Below are 19,422 nucleotides of genomic sequence, written 5' to 3' on the forward strand. Positions count from 1 at the left end.
AGACAAGCCCTGGAGGTCAGATGTGGAAAATGTGCCATGTAACTGGTGCCAATATTCAAAAGACGTCTTCACGCCCTACAATTCGCTTTTATATTTATGCGCTCACCCGGTTAGTATTTGCAGCCGGCGGCTTCATTAGGCAACGACATGCGCGAACAGTGCAGAGCGGCAGCTGTCGGAACAAGTTTAATCATACATTACAGATCGACTACTCATTTCATGAGAAATCAGTCCACATTAAGGTGATAGCTGCGCCTCGGCACCTATGCCATGTGCGTCCTGACCACGCGCGTAATAGCCAATCACCTGCAACAAAGCCTCACGCAGCTCTGAAGGCATGCTGTGTTTGTTTCCTAACTTCCATTGCATCATCCATATCAGAGGGATATCTTAATTATGGAGGGCTTCGCTTGAAAGCCTCTAAACGTTTCCATTCAGGGATCACCAGAGCCCAGGCAGAACTGTGAAAACAGTTAATTTGCACGCCGGAGCTTTGATGTGGGCCGCGGAGATCAGAGGCCTGAAACTGGAGGAGAGGAACCAGTGAGGTGCTACAAAAGGTATAGAGGGAACAGAAAACCCAGATAGGAGAACTGAGAGGCGAAACGCATTCAGGATAATCCCATGCGTAAATGCGCCCACACACACACACACACACACACACACACCGAAAAAAAAAAAGTTTGGGTTGGGCTACAGGTTGCTCAAAGTGTAGAGAGGGAGAGAAAGGGATGAGAACGGTGCGCGCTGGGAACCATCCGGACAAGAGCTGAAATACGGATATTCCCTGCCTCAGGACACACCCTCCAATGCTCTCTCTCTCTCTCTCCTTCTCCCTCATTGTTTCCCACACTGACTGTATCGCCGCCAGGCTTCGTATCGGGTTGACAAATGACCAGCCAGCCGCTCCGATGAGAAGAAAGTGAAATCAGTCCGCTGGACAGACGGAACTTTGGTTGCTGCGTCCACACGCTCATCATGAAATAGGATGAATATAGATTTTTGTATCATTTTAAGCGTGGATCAAGCTTGAGGAGAGACGGGAGATGAAGAGAGAGTATCAGCTAATTGGGATGAGAGTTCAAGTCAAGTGAGCCGGCAGATTGTAAATCCTCTTAACGCAGGTGGTGGGAGGAATACAGCGCAAGGGGAGTGTGTGTTTATGTGGAGTGTGTATGTTTGTGTGCATGTGTCATTCCAAGTGGAAATCTACCCTGGAAACAACAGCAAGGGGGTGATCAGGTGTACGCGTGTGTGGGTGGGTTGGTTGGGGTTAAATCCAAGCAGAGACAGAGATAGTTATGCTTTCTCTGAAGTGGACGCGATGAAGTGGCTTTGCGGGAGTTTCAGGGTTTAACAACGGAGAAAAGGAGAGCTGGGCGGACGGAGGACACAGAAAGGCAGGAGGAGGGGGGCACCGCCAAAGCGCACAACACGGTCCCCAGTCCCTTGACGCAGGGATGGAGAGCACAAGAGCGCACAGGATAACTCAGCTCGATCCCAGAAGCAGGGGCGGAAAGATCAACGGGAAGCCAGACATGAGAGCTGAGAGACATCGGGGACACCTCCACCTGCAACGGACTGTGATTTTTCTCGTCGCTCTCACAATACAACCGCAGGTAAGCCACCGATTAAGTGCTATTTCAGGCGGCATGCCCTTAAACTCCCGAAGCTGACTTGGAACTGTGGTTTGGTTGTTGTTTTTTTAAATTACAGCTGCGTGAAAACAGTCAATAATGGAGTCCACACACTCTGTCCCTTTCCTCTTTGTGCTGCCCTCATTCTGCTCCTACATGGCGCTGTGCCCACCTGTTGTTTCAACCCGCTGGTGTCTATTATCTCACGCAACATAACGAGTGTAATGCTGTTTGAGAAGCATGGGATGCAAATAATACAGCAAAACATGTGTCGGTGTCACATGGAAAAAACATTTTTCAGCATTATAGTAAAGTTACTGTATATTATGCCGCATGTTTGCCAAACAAAGAGTGTACTGAAGCGGACAACAGGCCAATCAATCTGCATACAGCTGCTGAATATGGTTCATTTGTAGCTTCCCGTGCTAAATATATTCTTAATTCTTTTGGATATATTTGGAAGAATCCTCGATGAATAATGGAGAAGAAAAAACATGAAGTAGCACACACCCTCTAATCAGAGTCAGTTCCCTGGTTAGTAGCTGCATCTGCATCTCTTGGACCTTTGTCTATTTTGAATAGTATTTGCCACTTTCTGACTATTTCACATCTTCTCTGTCGTTATACCTTATGGCTGCATGTATGCACGCCTCTTTGGCTTTTGTAACAGCAAAGTTCAAATAAAACTGCAAATTCTGTCAACCTGGGAATTTTTTTTGGCAACATAAAATCTTTGCATGTTACGCCAACATGGGCATGAAGAAGCAAAACTCAAGACAATTTTCAGTCTTGTGAGCTGTGAGGCAGCAACTGGTTTTGGATGCGTAATTTGTGACAGGATCGACTCACCAGTACCAAGAACAAACCCAGAGGTGCTCCAGACTGTGTGCGTGTATGCGCGCGTGTTTGTTTTTGTTTTTTTCCGAATCCCTGACATCCAGCATCTGTGTCTTGGGTGTGTGTGGAGCCCAGGGCCGAATAAACTCCGGGGCGTGTGAATGTTGAACATTGGGGGGCAGCGCTGTGTGTCTCTCACTGCACCTCTACAACCCCTTCACAGCTGAGGAACAGCACACTCCACTCCCTCCCTCTCCGACTGCACTGCAGTGGGAAACACACTCAGGATCTTCTGCAGCTGCTGATGCCCATTTATAATGCAAAGGACAGGAGATATCAAACCTGTGGTTCATAAATGAGGCTTCTTGACACTCCAGCAGTCCCTCCGTGTTGTCTGTTGTCCTGTTCTATATCTCAATGCTTACACTGCTGTATAGGACGGCTCGCAACGTAGACTTTCAAACTGTGGCTTAAAACCTTTTTTTTTTTTATTGTTATTATTATTATTATTTTTAATTATATATATATATATATATATATATATAATTTTTTTAATGAAATCAACTTTATCACAAAAAAATCTTTGAAATCTCTCAAGCTGTCTGTTTCAACATCTCAAGCATGAACTGTTTTTAATTTTTTTCCCCATAAACTTCACATTGGAAACAAAGAACTTGTAGACTGAAGAAAACACAGTTCAAAAGGTTAGAAGTTCATTTACAATTGGATTTTCCATATTAAAGGGCAAGTTCACACAAAAATATAATAAAAGCCAATTTATCCTCTAACCAATAAATCTATCCAGATACTGCAGCTTCAGTGAGTTAAGATACAGACTTACCACAATAATGTTAAGTATGTACGGCTGCAACTAAAATGTAATTCATTAATCTGACATACACAATTATTTTTACAATATAGTTATATATTTGCACCTCGTGCATTTCCAGTCGAATAAGACTTGATTTTTGATAGGAAAACACAGAAAGTCTTTACGTTTGAGAGGCTGAAACCAGCAGAACGTTTGCCATTTTTCCATGAAATGATTCATCGGTCATTAAAATGGTTCCCACTAATTTTCAGCTCATTTAATAATCAGTTAATTAAATAGTTGTTCTCTCTGCAACGTCAATCAAAGTACCACATCAAAAACAGCAAAGCTTAAAAGAAATTAAGCTTTTCCAAATATAATTATCTGATAACTACTGTATGTGCCAAGAAACTGTTCACTGCACAGTCTGTGAACTATTGTGTATTTCATACTTGAAACACATTCAACATACCGATTGTATATGCATACATTTGATTTTTTTTTAAGTGATTTTATTTCCATCTTTTTGTTTGGTTTATTTGTCTTCTAATTAGAACGACAGCTGATGCATCCAAAATGACATACTTGACTTTGAAAAGGAATGAGAACTTTCCCTCTAACTTTCTCCTGTTCTGTTCTCAGACAGGTGGACTACTTTATAACCGTATCACTGGCCTTGAACAGCAAATCAGAGTTCAGTTACTGAACCTTGAGTGTCAGTCTTCAGAGGATTTGTTGTGAGACAGTTTTTAGTGTAGTGAGCCTTTAGCTGCTGAAGCTCTCCTGCAGAGATGGTCTGAGCTTCGATTCGGACCTGTCTCACTCTATCACATTGTCTCTGTGTCTCACTCTCTATGGGTCTGACTGCCTCTGGTTAGACTGAGCGCTGAAATGCTGGTATGCAGGGAATGGCTCGGCCAGCGAGTGGAGGAGAGGAAGAAAGGAGGATGTAGAGTGATGAGCGCCACTGTATCTCCACAAGCCTTTTGATGTAGACAAGTTCACCCCCACCACCACCACCACCACCACCATTCCCACCTCACCCCCTCACCCCCTTTCAGCTCAGGGACAGGGTGCAGGAGAGGGACACGCAACCAGTAACAATGGGGCAACTGAGATCGTGGCTCAGTCTCGGGCAGCTCGGCTAAAACAGCAGACTCATGAGATGTTGTTGGTCTTGGTGATTTCTGTCCATGATGTAATTCACAGCACCTCTGAGGTTACACGATTCTAATTCTTCGAATGAATTAGCTGTCATTGTTTCAGCGTTTGGGCAAGAAAGTCTAAAGGCCTGTGAATTATTCAGATTTATTCTGATGACAGTGGCCTTAGTTTTGTGCTTACCACTGTTGGAAGAAGCCAAAAACCCCACACAGGAGTTAAAACACACACACACACACACACACACACACACACACACACACACACACACACACACACACACACACACACACACACACACACACACACACACACACACACACACACACACACACACACACACACACTCACACACTCGTGTGTGTGTGTGTGTGTGTGTGTGTGTGTGTGTGTGTGTGTGTGTGTGTGTGTGTGTGTGTGTGTGTGTGTGTGTGTGTGTGTGTGTGTGTGTGTGTGTGTATAAGAGACTGTGTCACCCTCCATCCATTCTTAAAGAGGGAGGGAACACAGAGAAAAGAAAAGAAAGGGAGGCAGATGAAAGGGAGGATGGCAACAATGTTGAAAAGAGCCAATCGCCACCCGAAAGAGAAATTACAGCTTGTTCTCAGATAGAGAAAGAAGTGAGGAGGAGGTGGAGGAGGAGGAGGAGAGCAGAATCCCAGTGTCATCGTCTCCTGGGAATAGAAAGTGAGAAATAAGATGGGAGTGGTAGAGACACATAGGAGGAGTAAAGAAAGAAAGACAAGAGGAGACGAAGCAAATAAAAGGAAGTTGAGTGATAAACATTTAGAGGATTATGTGGCAGGAGTCCTGGAGTATCTGTTCATTATTTAAATGGAAAATGTTTGCTTTTTCCTCCACTGGAGGTCAGACAGAGTTGTGGGAATTCATGTTATGGCCTCATTTCTTTCTCTCTCTCTTGTAACAAACTGATAAACAGATGATACTGAGGAGACATGCAGGCCGATTTAGATTCCCACAAGCAGGAAGACAGAATGCTGCAGAAAACTTTAATCCAAAACTGTTATCCACTACATACAAAATGTCTAAATTGAGCTCAAGTGACCTTGGTTTCTTGTACTTTTTAGTGACAGTTATACATCTTTGTAAATCATCCATCAGTCGTGGAAGGTGGCAATATGGTTTTAGATTGTCCGTCCAACTCTCGTGGATGCGATATCTCAGCATCATTTGGGGAAATTTCCTCAAATTTGGCACAAATGTGAACTTGGACTTAAGGACGACCTGATTAGAATTTGAAAGTTAAAGGTCAAAGGTCATTGTGACCTCACAAAACACATTTGTGTCCATAACTCATGAAGTAATGTGCTAATTATGACAAAATACAAAAGTCTTATGAGATCAAATAGTGATGATGTTTATATCCAAAAAGTCAAAGGTCAACTTCACTGCGACATACAAATGTTCTGCAGAAAAACCTTTCTGTCTGTAACTCAACACCATAACTCGGGAAAAGAATTGGAGATTGTGCCCATATTTCACATTTGGTCAAATAATGAATTGGTGACACTAATCTTGACTGTCCCTCTTAAAAATTGTGGAGGTTGTAAAGATCTTCTGAGCTGTCAGGTTGACGATGTGTGTGAAGCATCAACGTTTCAGAAGCTTCTTTGCAGCAACATCCATATTTGAAGCATTGTCTTCTGTTTTGGCTGCAACTTTTGTTCTATCAGAATCAGCTATCAGCCAAGCATGTGAACACATTTAAGGATTCCTGTTAAGTCTTCACTACATAAATTATTTGAGTCTGATCAGACATGCATGTAAACTGTAACTTGACCGGTTGGATGCAGACAACTGTGAGGCGCTAATTGTTGTTTCCTTTAAAGTGTTTGTTTGTTGTAAAAAAAAAAAAGTGGTTCAGCACAAAATTTGTCAAACCAACAGGAGCAGTTTTGATACACAAACTGATATTTATCTTCCCTGTGTTGCCGGGGATATTGAGGGTCTGAGTGTCTCGATAGGGTCATCAATTATTTCTGACCAGCAGTGGCTCTTTTTACTCCAAAAAGTGGAGGATATAAAAACCAATTATCCCGTGAACCTTTACCTTCTCTATTTTTTTTAGTTTTGTGATTTTGTGGTCTAAAAGTTGGATTTTAAAAATATGACCTGTCTTTGGAGCAAAAAAACTTCTCCAATTATTAAAACATTAAAGGTAGTCAGGCACTTTGACTTTTGGAAAATACACTTATTTGCTTTCTTGTCGAGAGTTAAATGTGAAGATTGATACCACTCCTATGTCTGCACACTACATATGAGGCTACAGATAAGTGACTGCTGTAACTTCATAATTTTGTGATTTCCTGAAATCTCGAAAGCAATCGAAAGAAATCGAAAGCAAAGAAATGTGTATCCCAACATGCTGCACTGTTCCTTTAATCAGATTGTTTAACCCCATTGCATTACTACAGGTCGTGTCAAACACGTACTGTATTTTAAATGGCATCTGCATATTTCTGAGTCAACTTATATCATTTGAAAGCACAAAACCTCATGATGCAAACAATGCAAACCATCTTAAGGTACCGGTAACAATCAACAATAGCAGCAGCAGTTGTCTATACTTTGGAAAAGATTTAGGTTACACATACTCGTTAATTACTTTGTGCTGCACACTGTTTTCACCTTAAGAGTCATACGAACAAAATGCGTCCCGCTTTTATCATTTTTTAGTGAAAAGGGGTGAATGTTAAGCGGTTAAAATTTGTCAGGAGTGTTTCTGTCCTTCAGGCACTCGAAGTCCCGTCCACTTTCAAATTAGCTTCTGTTCCACTGGCTTTCATTGCTCAGTGTTACATCTCACAAAAGGCTTCTTTGAAATATCTTCCTCAAAAGCATTTTGGTAATGTTTTTTTTAAAGATAAATTGGTTTCCACTACTGCACTGTTAAGTAACTTAAATAGCTCTTGATTTGAACAAAGTTCAAAGCGACAACCCACGCCAGAGACAACTTTGAATCAGTCGAAATTACCTGCAACCTTTCCTCCCTGCAGCACTGAAGCATAATTTTTATGATGCTTTTACAGAGTACATTTTGCAGAGTGTAGTGAATTTTCAAACAACCTTAAATGACCTTAAATAAAGTATTCTCTACGTGCAATGAGTGCTTGCATACTGTAACTGTGCCAGTTTAATAACTGATAATATGTTAAAGTAACCCTCTCCTTCCTGCCCTGCTCTCTGCTCCCTCTGGACTCAGGCTGTGTGTGCAGTGGGGATGTTCGAGCTTCAGATCCGTCACTTCCAGAACCCACACGGTATCCTGCAGAACGGAGCCTGCTGCGACCTCCAGGCCAACGGGGGACAACGATGCTCTGCCAGGGACCAGTGTGACACTTTCTTCCAAGCCTGCCTCAAGGAGTACCAGGCCCGGGTCGCCCCAATTGGAGCCTGCACGTTTGGGTCGGGCAGCACAGGGATCCTAGGTGGAAACTCCCAGTCGCTCCGCCACCGAGGAAACGATGGAGGAGGAGGAGGAGGAGGAGAAGATGGGACTAATGGACACATTGTCATTCCCTTCAAATACGCCTGGCCAGTAAGTACAGGGGCAGTAGTGGTTACCAGTATGGTTACCATGGGAACAGGCTAAGCTTCAAGTACAAAACAATACACTCAAATTGAGGCAGTGGAATAACAATGACACTCATTGGCAGAGTTCAGACTCACATTTGTCATTACAATAGAGCATCTATTTTTTTCCACTGCTGGCAGCAGTCACAATATATATTTACATGTAGGAAAGACAATTGACGCAACAGAATATGATGAGTTTTATGTCACTGCTTGGTCTCCTCTCCTGAAAAACAAGTTCACTTTACAAAATTTGAATAGACTTTAAAAGAAAATGTACAAAAATGTAAAAAAAAAAAGAAAAAAGCAGAGGATCTGTTTGATACATCGAATGTATCAGGCCGTTGTTTAGATTAGTGGTTCTCAGCCTGGCAGCTGAACGCGGGACTCACCCGAGCAGATTCTGGGGAGTCAAATGATTATCAAAGGGGAAAAAATGCGTGCTTCTATTAGCTATAATAGTTTATTTTTGTAACATTTTAGGCTTGTTGGCATTGTGGCCTGAGAGAAAACAATGTTCAGTCCACTGCTTTGGTCAGGACTGAATTATGTTATCAACTATTATCATGATATTCAAAACGGACGTTATTGTGCCAAGATGCAATAATGTCTCATTTTGGTAACATTTGGTGACTTGTGAACTTTCATCGGACACCATCATCACATCAAAATTTTCAATTTATCATTACTTTGAATATATGACCAAAACAAGTGCAAAACGAATGACATTTGCTGTGTTCCAAATCATGTACTAACACTTACTATTTTGAGTGCATTCACTCTGTCAAGTGTGGAAACATGAGTACCAGGATGGTGCACTCAAAACAGTCCACAAAATGAGTGTGAAACGACATTTTCATCAACCTAAGGTATTTTCAACCTTCAGTGGCTGAAGAAGCTGCAGCTGTTGTTGAAAACCACATCCAGGTGATTATTTTTTTAACTAATTAGCACCATAGTGCTGTTGGATAGAAGCCATCACTGTGTTAAACAGAGGGCACAAAAATACCTTATTTCCAGGTAAAATAATGAAAGACGTCAGATATGTTGCCAAGTAATGCATTCACGTTACGGTTATTTCTGGTAACTGGAGAACAGCGGTGTTATTTGAGACAACAATACCCTGTTGAAATTCAAGCAATACACAAGTCAGAGTACTAAGAAAGAGTAGTATGTGGTTCTATTGAGGGAAGTACATCATTTGGAACAGTCATTCCCCTTCAGCCTCAGCTGTTTCGTATTTAGCGCTAAATTGTAAATGTTTAGCGTCTTAATTCAATTCGATTATATTATATTTATATATCTCCTAATCACAACAAAGGTTATTTCATGGCATTTAACACATTAAAGTCCTTACAGCAGAACTTTACAGCATTATACAGAGAATCCCAGCAATTCAACAATTTCCACATAAGCTAGGAGGGAAAAACTCTTCTTTAAGGGAGAAAACCTCCAACAGAGGGAAGAAAAACTCCCTCTGAACAGGAAGAAACCTCCGACAGAACCCACTAAACCAAGATGGTGAAAATGGTAAACATTATATCTGCTGAAGATCAGCGTGTGAAACTCATCATTGCGAGCATGTTAGGATGCTGATGATTAAATTTAGCCCAAAGCACTCTTGTGCCACGAAATGTAGCTTGTTCAAATTAAACAAGAAAAACTAACTCTTGTCAAACTGCTCACACGCGGCTTACGTCCACACTGAGGCAGGTAAAATATGTTTTGTGTTAAAAGGTCAGAAGCCTGGGAACCACTGGTTCTGAGTCTGAACATCATCTGCTACATAAGATGATCACCAGAGGAGAAGGACTGATACATGAGAATAGTAACAGATGATAAACTAAATTATAGGATCTTTTTTTTTGTATTTCGCTGTAGTTTGTCCCTTAATCGGTCACATTGTCTCCTTCCTGCATATATTTGTTTCCTTCTCCCTCTTCTCCTCCATCCATCCAAAACTTTCTGTTCTTCTGTTACAACTGCTGGTCTTCTGGGAGCTTTCTTCAGGGCGTATCGAACAATCTGCACCTCGATCTAACATCGCTCAGCTTGCTGCTCCATCTTGTGTCCTCATTAAATATCAGAACAATTAAACTACAATTAGAAGTAGGCAAGTGGAGCCAAGATAGATATTGATTATTCAATCCACCTTTTTCTTTCCTCCTCCGGCCCTCCGTCTCACCCTCTATCTGTGTTTTTGTTCCCCCGATACCACATAAAGAAGCCCCAAAAAAAAAAAACACTGACACGAGTTTGTGTGGATGAAGAGAGTTTTTCATCTGTAGAAGCCTCCTCACCAAACAAAATAGTGATTGTTGGACATATAATTGCTTCACTTTATTGTGCATCTATCATTTACACACACTGTAATAACAGAACTGAACCCACGTAGGCAGATAATTAGCAAGTGAATCCACTGAAAAATACCTGTTAAATACAGTATTTTGATCATTGTTTAATTGCTTCTCAAATATGGATATTTTCTCAGTTGTTAATGAAAATAAGTTTCAGGACCTTTATGTATCTCCGTTCATTTCTTGTTCTCTTTTTGTTTAATTTGAGCTTCAAAATTCTTGAAATGAGAAGACAGAGAGTAAAACAAATACTCTAATACCTGTTGGACATGTCTGCACTCATTAGTCGCTTCTTTCCTGGACTTCACTCCAGCAATTTATGCGTTTTTATCACTAAAGCTATAGCTGGAGAGAATCCCTTCAAAATGAATCAGTACATGTAGGAGTCAGCCACAATTTTCACAAGGATTTTAGAGGGTTTGTTTGTTTCTTTCACTGCAGTCTTTTCCTTTTTCCCCCTTTCTCTATGCCTTTGACCGCCCACAGCACGGTCGGCTGGTTTCTCATAATGAAAGGATTACAGAAATGGCAATAGAGGGCCTTATGGTTCTGATCCATAATCATATTGGGCTCTAATAATGTTTGTAATGTTGCACAAAACCCAGGTGAAGCTTCAGATCTGCACGCACACACACACACACACACACACACACACACACACACACACACACACACACACACACACACACACACACACACACACACACACACACACACACACACACACACACACACACACACACACACACAGCCATGTTGCTATCCCTTTAGACATTCCCTATACCATAATCATTATTTGTTGAACCAAGTCTTCATTCTAAAATTAATTTTTTTTCTGGTTTTCTTGTTCCCAAAAGGGAGAGTCCCTACACTGTGACTCTGTAAACAGCTTTATGTCTTCACTACATAAGTAATATAAGTACACACACGTACACACGCACACACGCACACACGCACACACAAGAATGTTACACAGCACTGGTTTAGGTTTCTTCTTGATTAGTATCAGTCCAATTACCTGTGAGACACTGTGTCCCAGAGCCAATTATCCTCTCTTATCTGTGTAGTTTGCTTTCGTGTGTGTGTGTGTGTGTGTGTGTGTGTGTGTGTGTGTGTGTGTGTGTGTGTGTGTGTGTGTGTGTGTGTGTGTGTGTGTGTGTGTGTGCGTGTGTGTGTGTGTGTGTATATATGTATATGTGTATATGTGTGTGAGACACTTTCCTCGTGTTTTTTTCTCGCTCCTGCCATACACTGGGGAGGTGTGTGATTGGCAGGTGTATGAGTGTGAGAAAGTTCTCCATCAGAAAGCCTACCTGGATCAGTTTCAGGGCCGGGCTGCAGGGGAGAGAGAGCGGGGACGCACTGTGGCAACCTCAGCGCATTTTCGGCTGAAAGGCTGGCTTTATCTGGCCATCTCTGGGAGGCGGAGGGTGGTGGGGCGGAGGAGGAGGAGGAGGAGGAGGGGGCAGAGAGGGAGAGTGATCCCCTGCCCCAGGTGAGGGGATGAACAGGTGAGCACAGTCATTATGAGGAAAGGTGAGCTCCCTGTTCACTTGTTCATTCTCTCTTTCTCCCACTAATCTCTTCAGGGAGAAATGTGCCACAGCAGTCATATGTGTGTGTCTGTATTTGCTTATGAATGTGAGCATAGTTGTAATTTGTTGTGTCGTGTTTGTTTTGCGTATAATGTTATCAAGATTGCCTGCATGGCTTCATCTCTGTTAGCCGGCTGTAAGTCTGTGCTGTGATTATTCTGGTTAGAGCTATAAATCCATTTTATTTCAGGCAGTTTTTAAACCACCTGTAAAAGTTTTCATCCTGGGTAACCTCTCTTTGTCGTATAATAAGAATAATTCAACCTTTTGTAAAATACATTTTTTTTGTTTAAGAGCTAGATGAGAAGATCGATACCACCCTCAATCCGTGCACTACAGAGCTATGTATGGTGTCACATTTCTCTTTGTCAACAGATGAAACAAGATATAACATAAGTAATGAGTGAGTTAGAGGTACCCAGTTCCATACACAGCACATAGACATTGCACTTGATTCGAATGTTATCAGTCTATTAGATAGCCGTCACCGTTTGTTAACACCCACGTAATAAATCTTCAGACTGGGTTGACTGAATCTCCAATGCAACCGAACCGGCTTTAGTAATTATGGCGGGATCAAAGGAGGAAGTCAGGTAACCTTGCATAAAGTCTTACAAAGGCTGGTGTTATACTGGATCAGCGGGAGGGTTGGTTGTTGCATTGTGGGAGGTTAAAGTTAAGGTTAAGGTTAAGGGTAGGTTGAAGATTAGGGATAGCGTTAGGGACCAGTTGACTGACAGTGAACCCACCAATCACCATAATTCAAACGAAGAAGCGTATTTTCCAAAGTGGCAAACAGTTTTATGGCTCAGTGAGGAAAGTTTATTAAATTGTTAAAAACAAATGTGACAGCATTTAGTGGACATTCATCATTATGGAAAAATTGCCGGTAATTGATCCTGTATTTAAAAACTACAAACGCAGAGGAAGGAGTAACATGTCCTTCTCTGGTTTTAATGTTAAAATCTGGATTTTGTCTTTGCCCTCTGGTCATCAGTGATCTTAGAGATTGTCAGAGGGACGTGCCTTCCTTTTGACTCCAGCGTTAAGAGTCACAGACACTCAGCGGTCTTGGATATTTAAGCTGTACTGCCTCCGCAGAGATCACAAAAGTTCAAAGACTTCATAAACTGCAATGTCATTTCTTTAAGCCGGCTGTCTGTTGGTGATTTCTCTGATGAAGGGAGATGGTGTAAAACCACCACTCAGCAGATGGTATGGGAAGTGAATCTGATATTTCCTGACCTTTTGTTGCTGAGTACTGATTCATCAAGGTCTAGTTAAGACTCACTCCTTTGTTAAAAGAACCTGTGACAAATGACAATATGATAGGTGCCATAGAAATACTTTTAAGATGAAGTGAATGGAGAGAAGTCCCAACCGTTTGTAATCCTCATGTCAAGTGTCAAAACTCCTTCATGGTCAGGTTCACTGCCGGAGGCCAGAGCTGGATGTTCCTGGGAAAGACTCAGCAAAGTGTGTGTGTGTGTGTGTGTGTGTGTGTGTGTGTGTGTGTGTGTGTGTGTGTGTGTGTGTGTGTGTGTGTGTGTGTGTGTGTGTGCGCGTGTGCGCATGAGTGCGTGTGTGTGCGTGTGTGTGTCTGTGTGTGTATGTCTGTGTGTTAACAGATAACATGGGTTGTTCTGATGTTTGAACGACTGTGACCGAAGATAAACTGTTGATGATATTGCTGTATGATATTAAGTTTGTGACTTTTAAAAAGCTACCATGTCAGTTAAGATTTAGATTTAGACTTAGACTTTATTAATCCCACAGTGGGGAAATTGAGTCATCACAGCAGCATAGAAACACAAAAAGGTGCACACAATAAGAACAAATTTACAAATATGTATACATAAAATAAGATAGATAGAAATAATTATTTTTGAAAAAAATAAGAGCAATAATTACATTTAAAAAAAAAATACAGTTTGGGATGAATGGAAAGTGTCAGGTGTTATGAAAATAAAATAAAATAAAGTGTTCTGTATACACTGTATACAGTGACTCCAGTTTTATGATAGCTGCAGATAGATGTGGCTGAAATATGACTAAGGCCTTTGACTTTAGTAAAAATGATAATACCACAATGCAAAAATACTCTTTCACGAATACAACTACTGCATTAAAACTTCTACAAAGACAAAGTAATTTCAGAAAAATAAAATCCATAGGATATTATTATTAAGACATTAAGATATAAGCAACATTTTCATGTCATGACTTGTTAAATTGGAGCATTACCATTTTATATTTTATGAGTTTATTACATATTTTCAATTTAAAATAATTGAATAATGGACAAAAATTATTACTTTATTCTTTAAATGACATAGATGTAATCTGTCCATTACCATAATTTTTTATATTTAAATTAATACAACTCAGAGTTGTACTAAAATGCAATGCAAAGTATACTGCAGTCTATACTTAGCTCTCCAGCACTACATCGCAACGTTTGCTGCAAATATTCCTCCGCACTCTGTTTACACTGTCAACTTTACAATGAAGTCTAACAGTAATCTTTTCACTCCTCCATTTTCTTGATCCGTTGAGGCTACTTAAAATTTTTTTTTAAATACAGTACAAGGCCTGTGATAAATGTTCACAGTGAGATCTGTAGAATATCCTCAGTAATCATGACAATGTTTCTAAAACGACACGTTCAGATTCACAAACGTAATTTATCCGATGTGTCGAGAGCACCACAGATCACTCCTTTCTCCTATCTAACAACTTCAGCTCATAAAATCCAAAACAAAGTAGTATCGGAGAACAAAAAGGTAGTTGTGCGTGTGAAGCACTTTTTCCTCAGAGCAAAATGCAAAGTGCAGCAGGCATGCAAATATTTTCACATGTAGCTGCTATGAAGTGTGCCGATTCTACCCATCAGTCTCTATTGGTTCCTTTGTCATTCTGCTATCTTTATCTATGTTCCCTCATCAATGTTGAATTCAAACAGAGGTGAAAAATGGCTTTTGTGTGTGTTACTATTGTCATATTTTGAGAATATCATCATTGCAAAGTGTATGAAGGGAAATGGGAGCTGCAGTTTATTCAGAAACAGCTCTTCAGACTAACATCGACAACTAACACACTATTATTGCTTTGTGTATCTGTGTCTCATCTCCTGCTGGTGTTGTTCTCCTGTGAGTCGTATTAAAGGGAAAAAACACCTAAATAGTTGTTTCGGTCATAGGACTTGTTGAACAAAGCTCCCCGGTCAGGAGTTGAACAGTGGACGTTGTAGTTATGTTATGCGCCTTCCTGGAGATGCCGCTGGTTGCATGGGAACAGCCAAGAAATAATCTGACATGTAAATATTGTTTGTAGACTTCTGATTTTGTACAGATTAAACAAACAAAGTATACCGTTTTAATTAGTGAGCTTTATACAGTGGGTACCTGAGGGGAAATATGTTGCCTTTGGACTTTGGCCAGGCTAACTGTTTGCCTATTTGTAGTCTTTATGTTAACAAAGCTCACTGGCTGTCAGATACATAGTGGAGTAAAAAGATCAATATTTCCCTCTGTTGCAGAAATGGAAACACTTAAACAACCACATAACTTTCATATAGCTTACAGTAATCGAGGGAATGTACTGAGTTACTTTCCACCACTGAAACTGAATGGAAGGGACTCTCGGTATCATCAAACAGGACACACGTTGTAACCTGTGCATTCCTGCTGTGTGGGAGCCGAGCAGAGGGAAGTCAGTGAAGGGAAACGAAAGGAGAGGAGCATAGTTGGAGCTTTCTTTTTCTGCCGAGTCTCCTTTTCACTCTTTCTCTACCTGTCGTTTGTGTTCTCCTCTCTTTTGTCCCCTAATTGACTCTCCTACGCAGCCTTGCATACCTGCATGTATGCCGATACTGTTGTGCACATCGTCTGCACATACACACCTGCAGGCGCACACGCACACAGACAGACACACACAGACACAGACACAGACACGGACACACACATTTCTCTATACAGACACACCCCAAAAACACAGATCAGGAATCCATCAAGCGACACACACACTAAACTCAAAAAGGCTAATTCCATCAGGATTCGGAGCTTGTGTTTTTCAGAGATAAGTTAATAACCCGGGGGTAAACGTCTCAAGGGAAGGGTGTTTTAATGATTTCATTTGTGTGCAAATTGGATGGAAAGTGGGAGTCTATTTATTAGAGAAGAAAAGAGGCAGAGGAATCTTGATTTACATGATCAGTGTGAAATTACGGTGTGTCCCTGTCATTGTGTGTCACTGAATGCAGGTAGACTATTTTTAAAATGCCTGTAATTACAAAAAGTAGTTTCCTTTCAGTGCCATCGATTTGTTTGTCTCTCTGTCTGTCCTACCTGCTTCTCTGACTTCTCTCACCCATCATCTCTCTCACACAGACTCAATGTCTCGCTTGAATTGCTCGTTGCTTTCAGTGTCACTGCCCTCCAGTTATGTTCAGCCACATCACGTCCCTGTGGATCACACACAGCAGACAGAGTTACATTACAGCTGCCATAAATCCTCCTCTGCTCTCTGTGGTTTGTCCCCGAAGCTCAACAGGAGCAACAACAAACATTTTTAGCCATTATATTGTGAAATCTTTAAATCTGAGTCCCAGTGGTAATTTTAATCCGGCCTCTGCAGCTCTGGTCTGATATCCAACACCTGTATGGTCCCACTTTGGATGAGTAGCAACACATGAACTATGTGATGACTGTTGATCTTATATAATAAGATAATAATATACATTAAAATAGATGTAAATTTAGGTTAGCGCTCAATGTAGTCATTTCTAGTTGTTTTTTACTCCTTAATTTATTAAAATATTTAGATGTTACATCAAACATATAGAAATCCCAATCACTGTTTTTCTAATAATCTCTTAAAGAATTGAAATCTTTCAAATATGCCTACTTTGAACCACTTTTCAAATTTTTTTATTGAAAAAATTGGGTGATATGTTTAAGAAGACTTCAGAAATCTGAATAACAAACACACAGAAACACACACTAATAACACACACACTTCCCAGACTCGTCCTGTTTTCTCACTCATAATACCGCTCTCTTAAAATGAAGCGTCCAGCAGCTTAACAAGGTAATTTCCTGCGGAAGTGAGAGAGGAGAAGGGGGTTTTGTTGGGGATGAGGGCAGTCGGTCTGGGTTGCGATGGGGGATGTGAGGGAGGGGTGGAAGGCTGTAGAAATAGATGAGATTAATAGACGAAAGGGTAAAGTTGGTGTTTTGGGTGGAGGTGCGTGTGTCATAGGAGCTTACTCACACTGTTGAGACAATCACAAGCAGCAGGGGCTGGTTATGGGGGGGTTTGAGGAGGGAGCACAGGATGAAGATGAGGCAGGGTGACATGGAGGATGAGGGCACATCGTGTCAAGAGGCCTCTGTTGTTCCACAGTGTTTGAAGTAGCCGCATAGTTTGGTTTAAGCCAATTACCCCTGCAGGAATGTGATGGTCAGACAGTGAGGGGGCGAGGATGTTGAGAGGGACAGGCAGATGGAGAAAGCAAGTACATTTACTCGAATACCACGTTTCAAAGAGAAATTCTGTGATTTTTATTCCACCATCTGACAGCTGCAGTTACAGATGAAGCACTGGACTTTTGCTTGTAATGGAGATTTTTTTTTTACACCCTTGTGTGGCTGTTGATGACAGGATCTGCGTCTGCTGGAGGGTAGAGAGTCTGAAGACAGACGAAGAGGTGTCGAGGTGGAGATGATGGCAGTGGCAGCAGTGCTGGCGGACACATGGAAAGTGAGTGCAGGGCACAGAGAGGAAGATAAAGTCTGGTGCTAATTATATCCACAATGGAAGAAAAACAGAGGAGACGTCGAGAATGTGACAACAGACAGCTGTAATTATAGAGACGGGGTCATGAGAGCTGGGTGGGGTGGACGGCTGCACACTGGGGGTCTAATTCCTCGTCTTGTGCAGTGTGTGTGTGTGTGTGTGTGTGTGTGTGTGTGTGTGTGTGTGTGTGTGTGTGTGTGTGTGTGTGTGTGTGTGTGTGTGTGTGTGTGTGTGTGTGTGTGTGTGTTTTCTCTACCTGAGGGCAGGGAGCTGGTCGGCACTGGATAATACCCACAGAGACTTTTGAAATTAACAAATTAGCCACTAGCCTTTAACGTCTTGTCTCTTCCACCTCTTGTGCACTTAGTACTCCTTGATCCACAGAGATCAATGTTTTTTATTTGTTTTTGTAAGCCAACGATCAATCAATAACACAATAATCATGTGTGACGCGAGGCTTCTTTGATTGTGGGTCTTTAGGGAGCTTGAGTGGTCAGATAATATTTTATTTTACTCTTCAAAGGAGTGACCTTTTGCCGTGTTCTTTACATTTTAATGTTATGAAATAACATAAACCCAGATTGTCACGTTTACTGCATTGACTTGTCTTACAGTTAGGTAGACCTGCAGGTTTGCTGCTGGAATAGTAATGCCATTGTTACTGTGGTTACCTCCACTGCTAATTTTTATAGTGCAGGTGAGATTTCAGCCATCCAATCCAGCTCGGGCACAGGTGCTGTCATGACAACCGTTTGCATGTTTGTGTTTGAGTCTGTAATTACATGAGCTTTCTGATGTGGTTGAACAACAAATGTTCAGATGAGCATTACGAATATTAAAAGTTGTGTAAAAAACAACTGTTAATTTAATTTTCTCAGCAAATGTTTTCAATTATCAGTTTGTCTTGCATGCGTGTGTTTCATATGTGCATAAAGGCTTAAGTGCATTTGTTTAATTCTTGTATGCAGGCCTTACTTGATGTTTACGAGGTTAGATGTAGGAGGCGAGCATGGGTGTGTCACACTTGATTACATATATAAAGATTTCTATTGTTTGACAAGATATGGAGCCCAAAAATCAGGAAAAAGAAATAAAGATATATCAAATGAGAAAAACATTTTAATACTACTGCCACTTAAAAAAAAGTGTTAGTTAAAACAAAAATAAAGATCTATAATTTTCCTTTGAACTTTAAAAAAAGAGAAAAACGGTATATCTTTTGCCTTTATCAGATGACAGAATAAATTATAACCTAATTTAAAACATCATCTCCCTCCATCAGTGCTCTGGACATACACGGACACTCCCATCTCATCATCATACATGCATTAGGAAAATTGGAAATGTGCTGAAAAAGTGGAAATGTTATGTGATGAAAATGGGGAATAGATAATGATTAAATGTGTGGGTGTAAAATAGAAAAAAAATGAAAGAGAAGACAGGAATCAGCTAGTGAGAACAACAATCAGTCAATAAACTAAAACTCTGTGTGTTTGAGTTTGTGTAAATGGATGGCAAAAATTGTAAAGAGCTTAAAGCTACTACATAAATGCAGACCATTTGCCAAAGAACAGAATACTGTCTGTATTTACTTTAGAGTCATTACCAAGTTGGTTCCAAACAGACCTGTAAAA

At 41.0% G+C, this 19,422-nt stretch overlaps 1 protein-coding gene across 1 annotated transcript in view; it reads left to right on the forward strand.

Moving 5' to 3' along the window:
- The first annotated feature begins 818 nt into the window (after nucleotides 1-818).
- Nucleotides 819-19,422, forward strand: part of LOC138625446 (protein jagged-1b) — a 44,642-nt gene continuing 26,038 nt past the window's right edge. Inside the window, exons 1-2 of the mRNA XM_069706376.1 lie at nucleotides 819-1,619; nucleotides 7,670-8,005. Of these exons, the coding sequence (XP_069562477.1) occupies nucleotides 1,461-1,619; nucleotides 7,670-8,005 (495 nt within the window). The 5' untranslated portion in view covers nucleotides 819-1,460. The remainder of the gene's footprint in view (nucleotides 1,620-7,669; nucleotides 8,006-19,422) is intronic.

Source organism: Brachyistius frenatus, unplaced genomic scaffold (assembly GCF_029030835.1).
Source record: "Brachyistius frenatus isolate BFR_SWC_R1_liver_20210118 unplaced genomic scaffold, ASM2903083v1 Contig_62, whole genome shotgun sequence".
NCBI lineage: Eukaryota > Metazoa > Chordata > Actinopteri > Embiotocidae > Brachyistius > Brachyistius frenatus.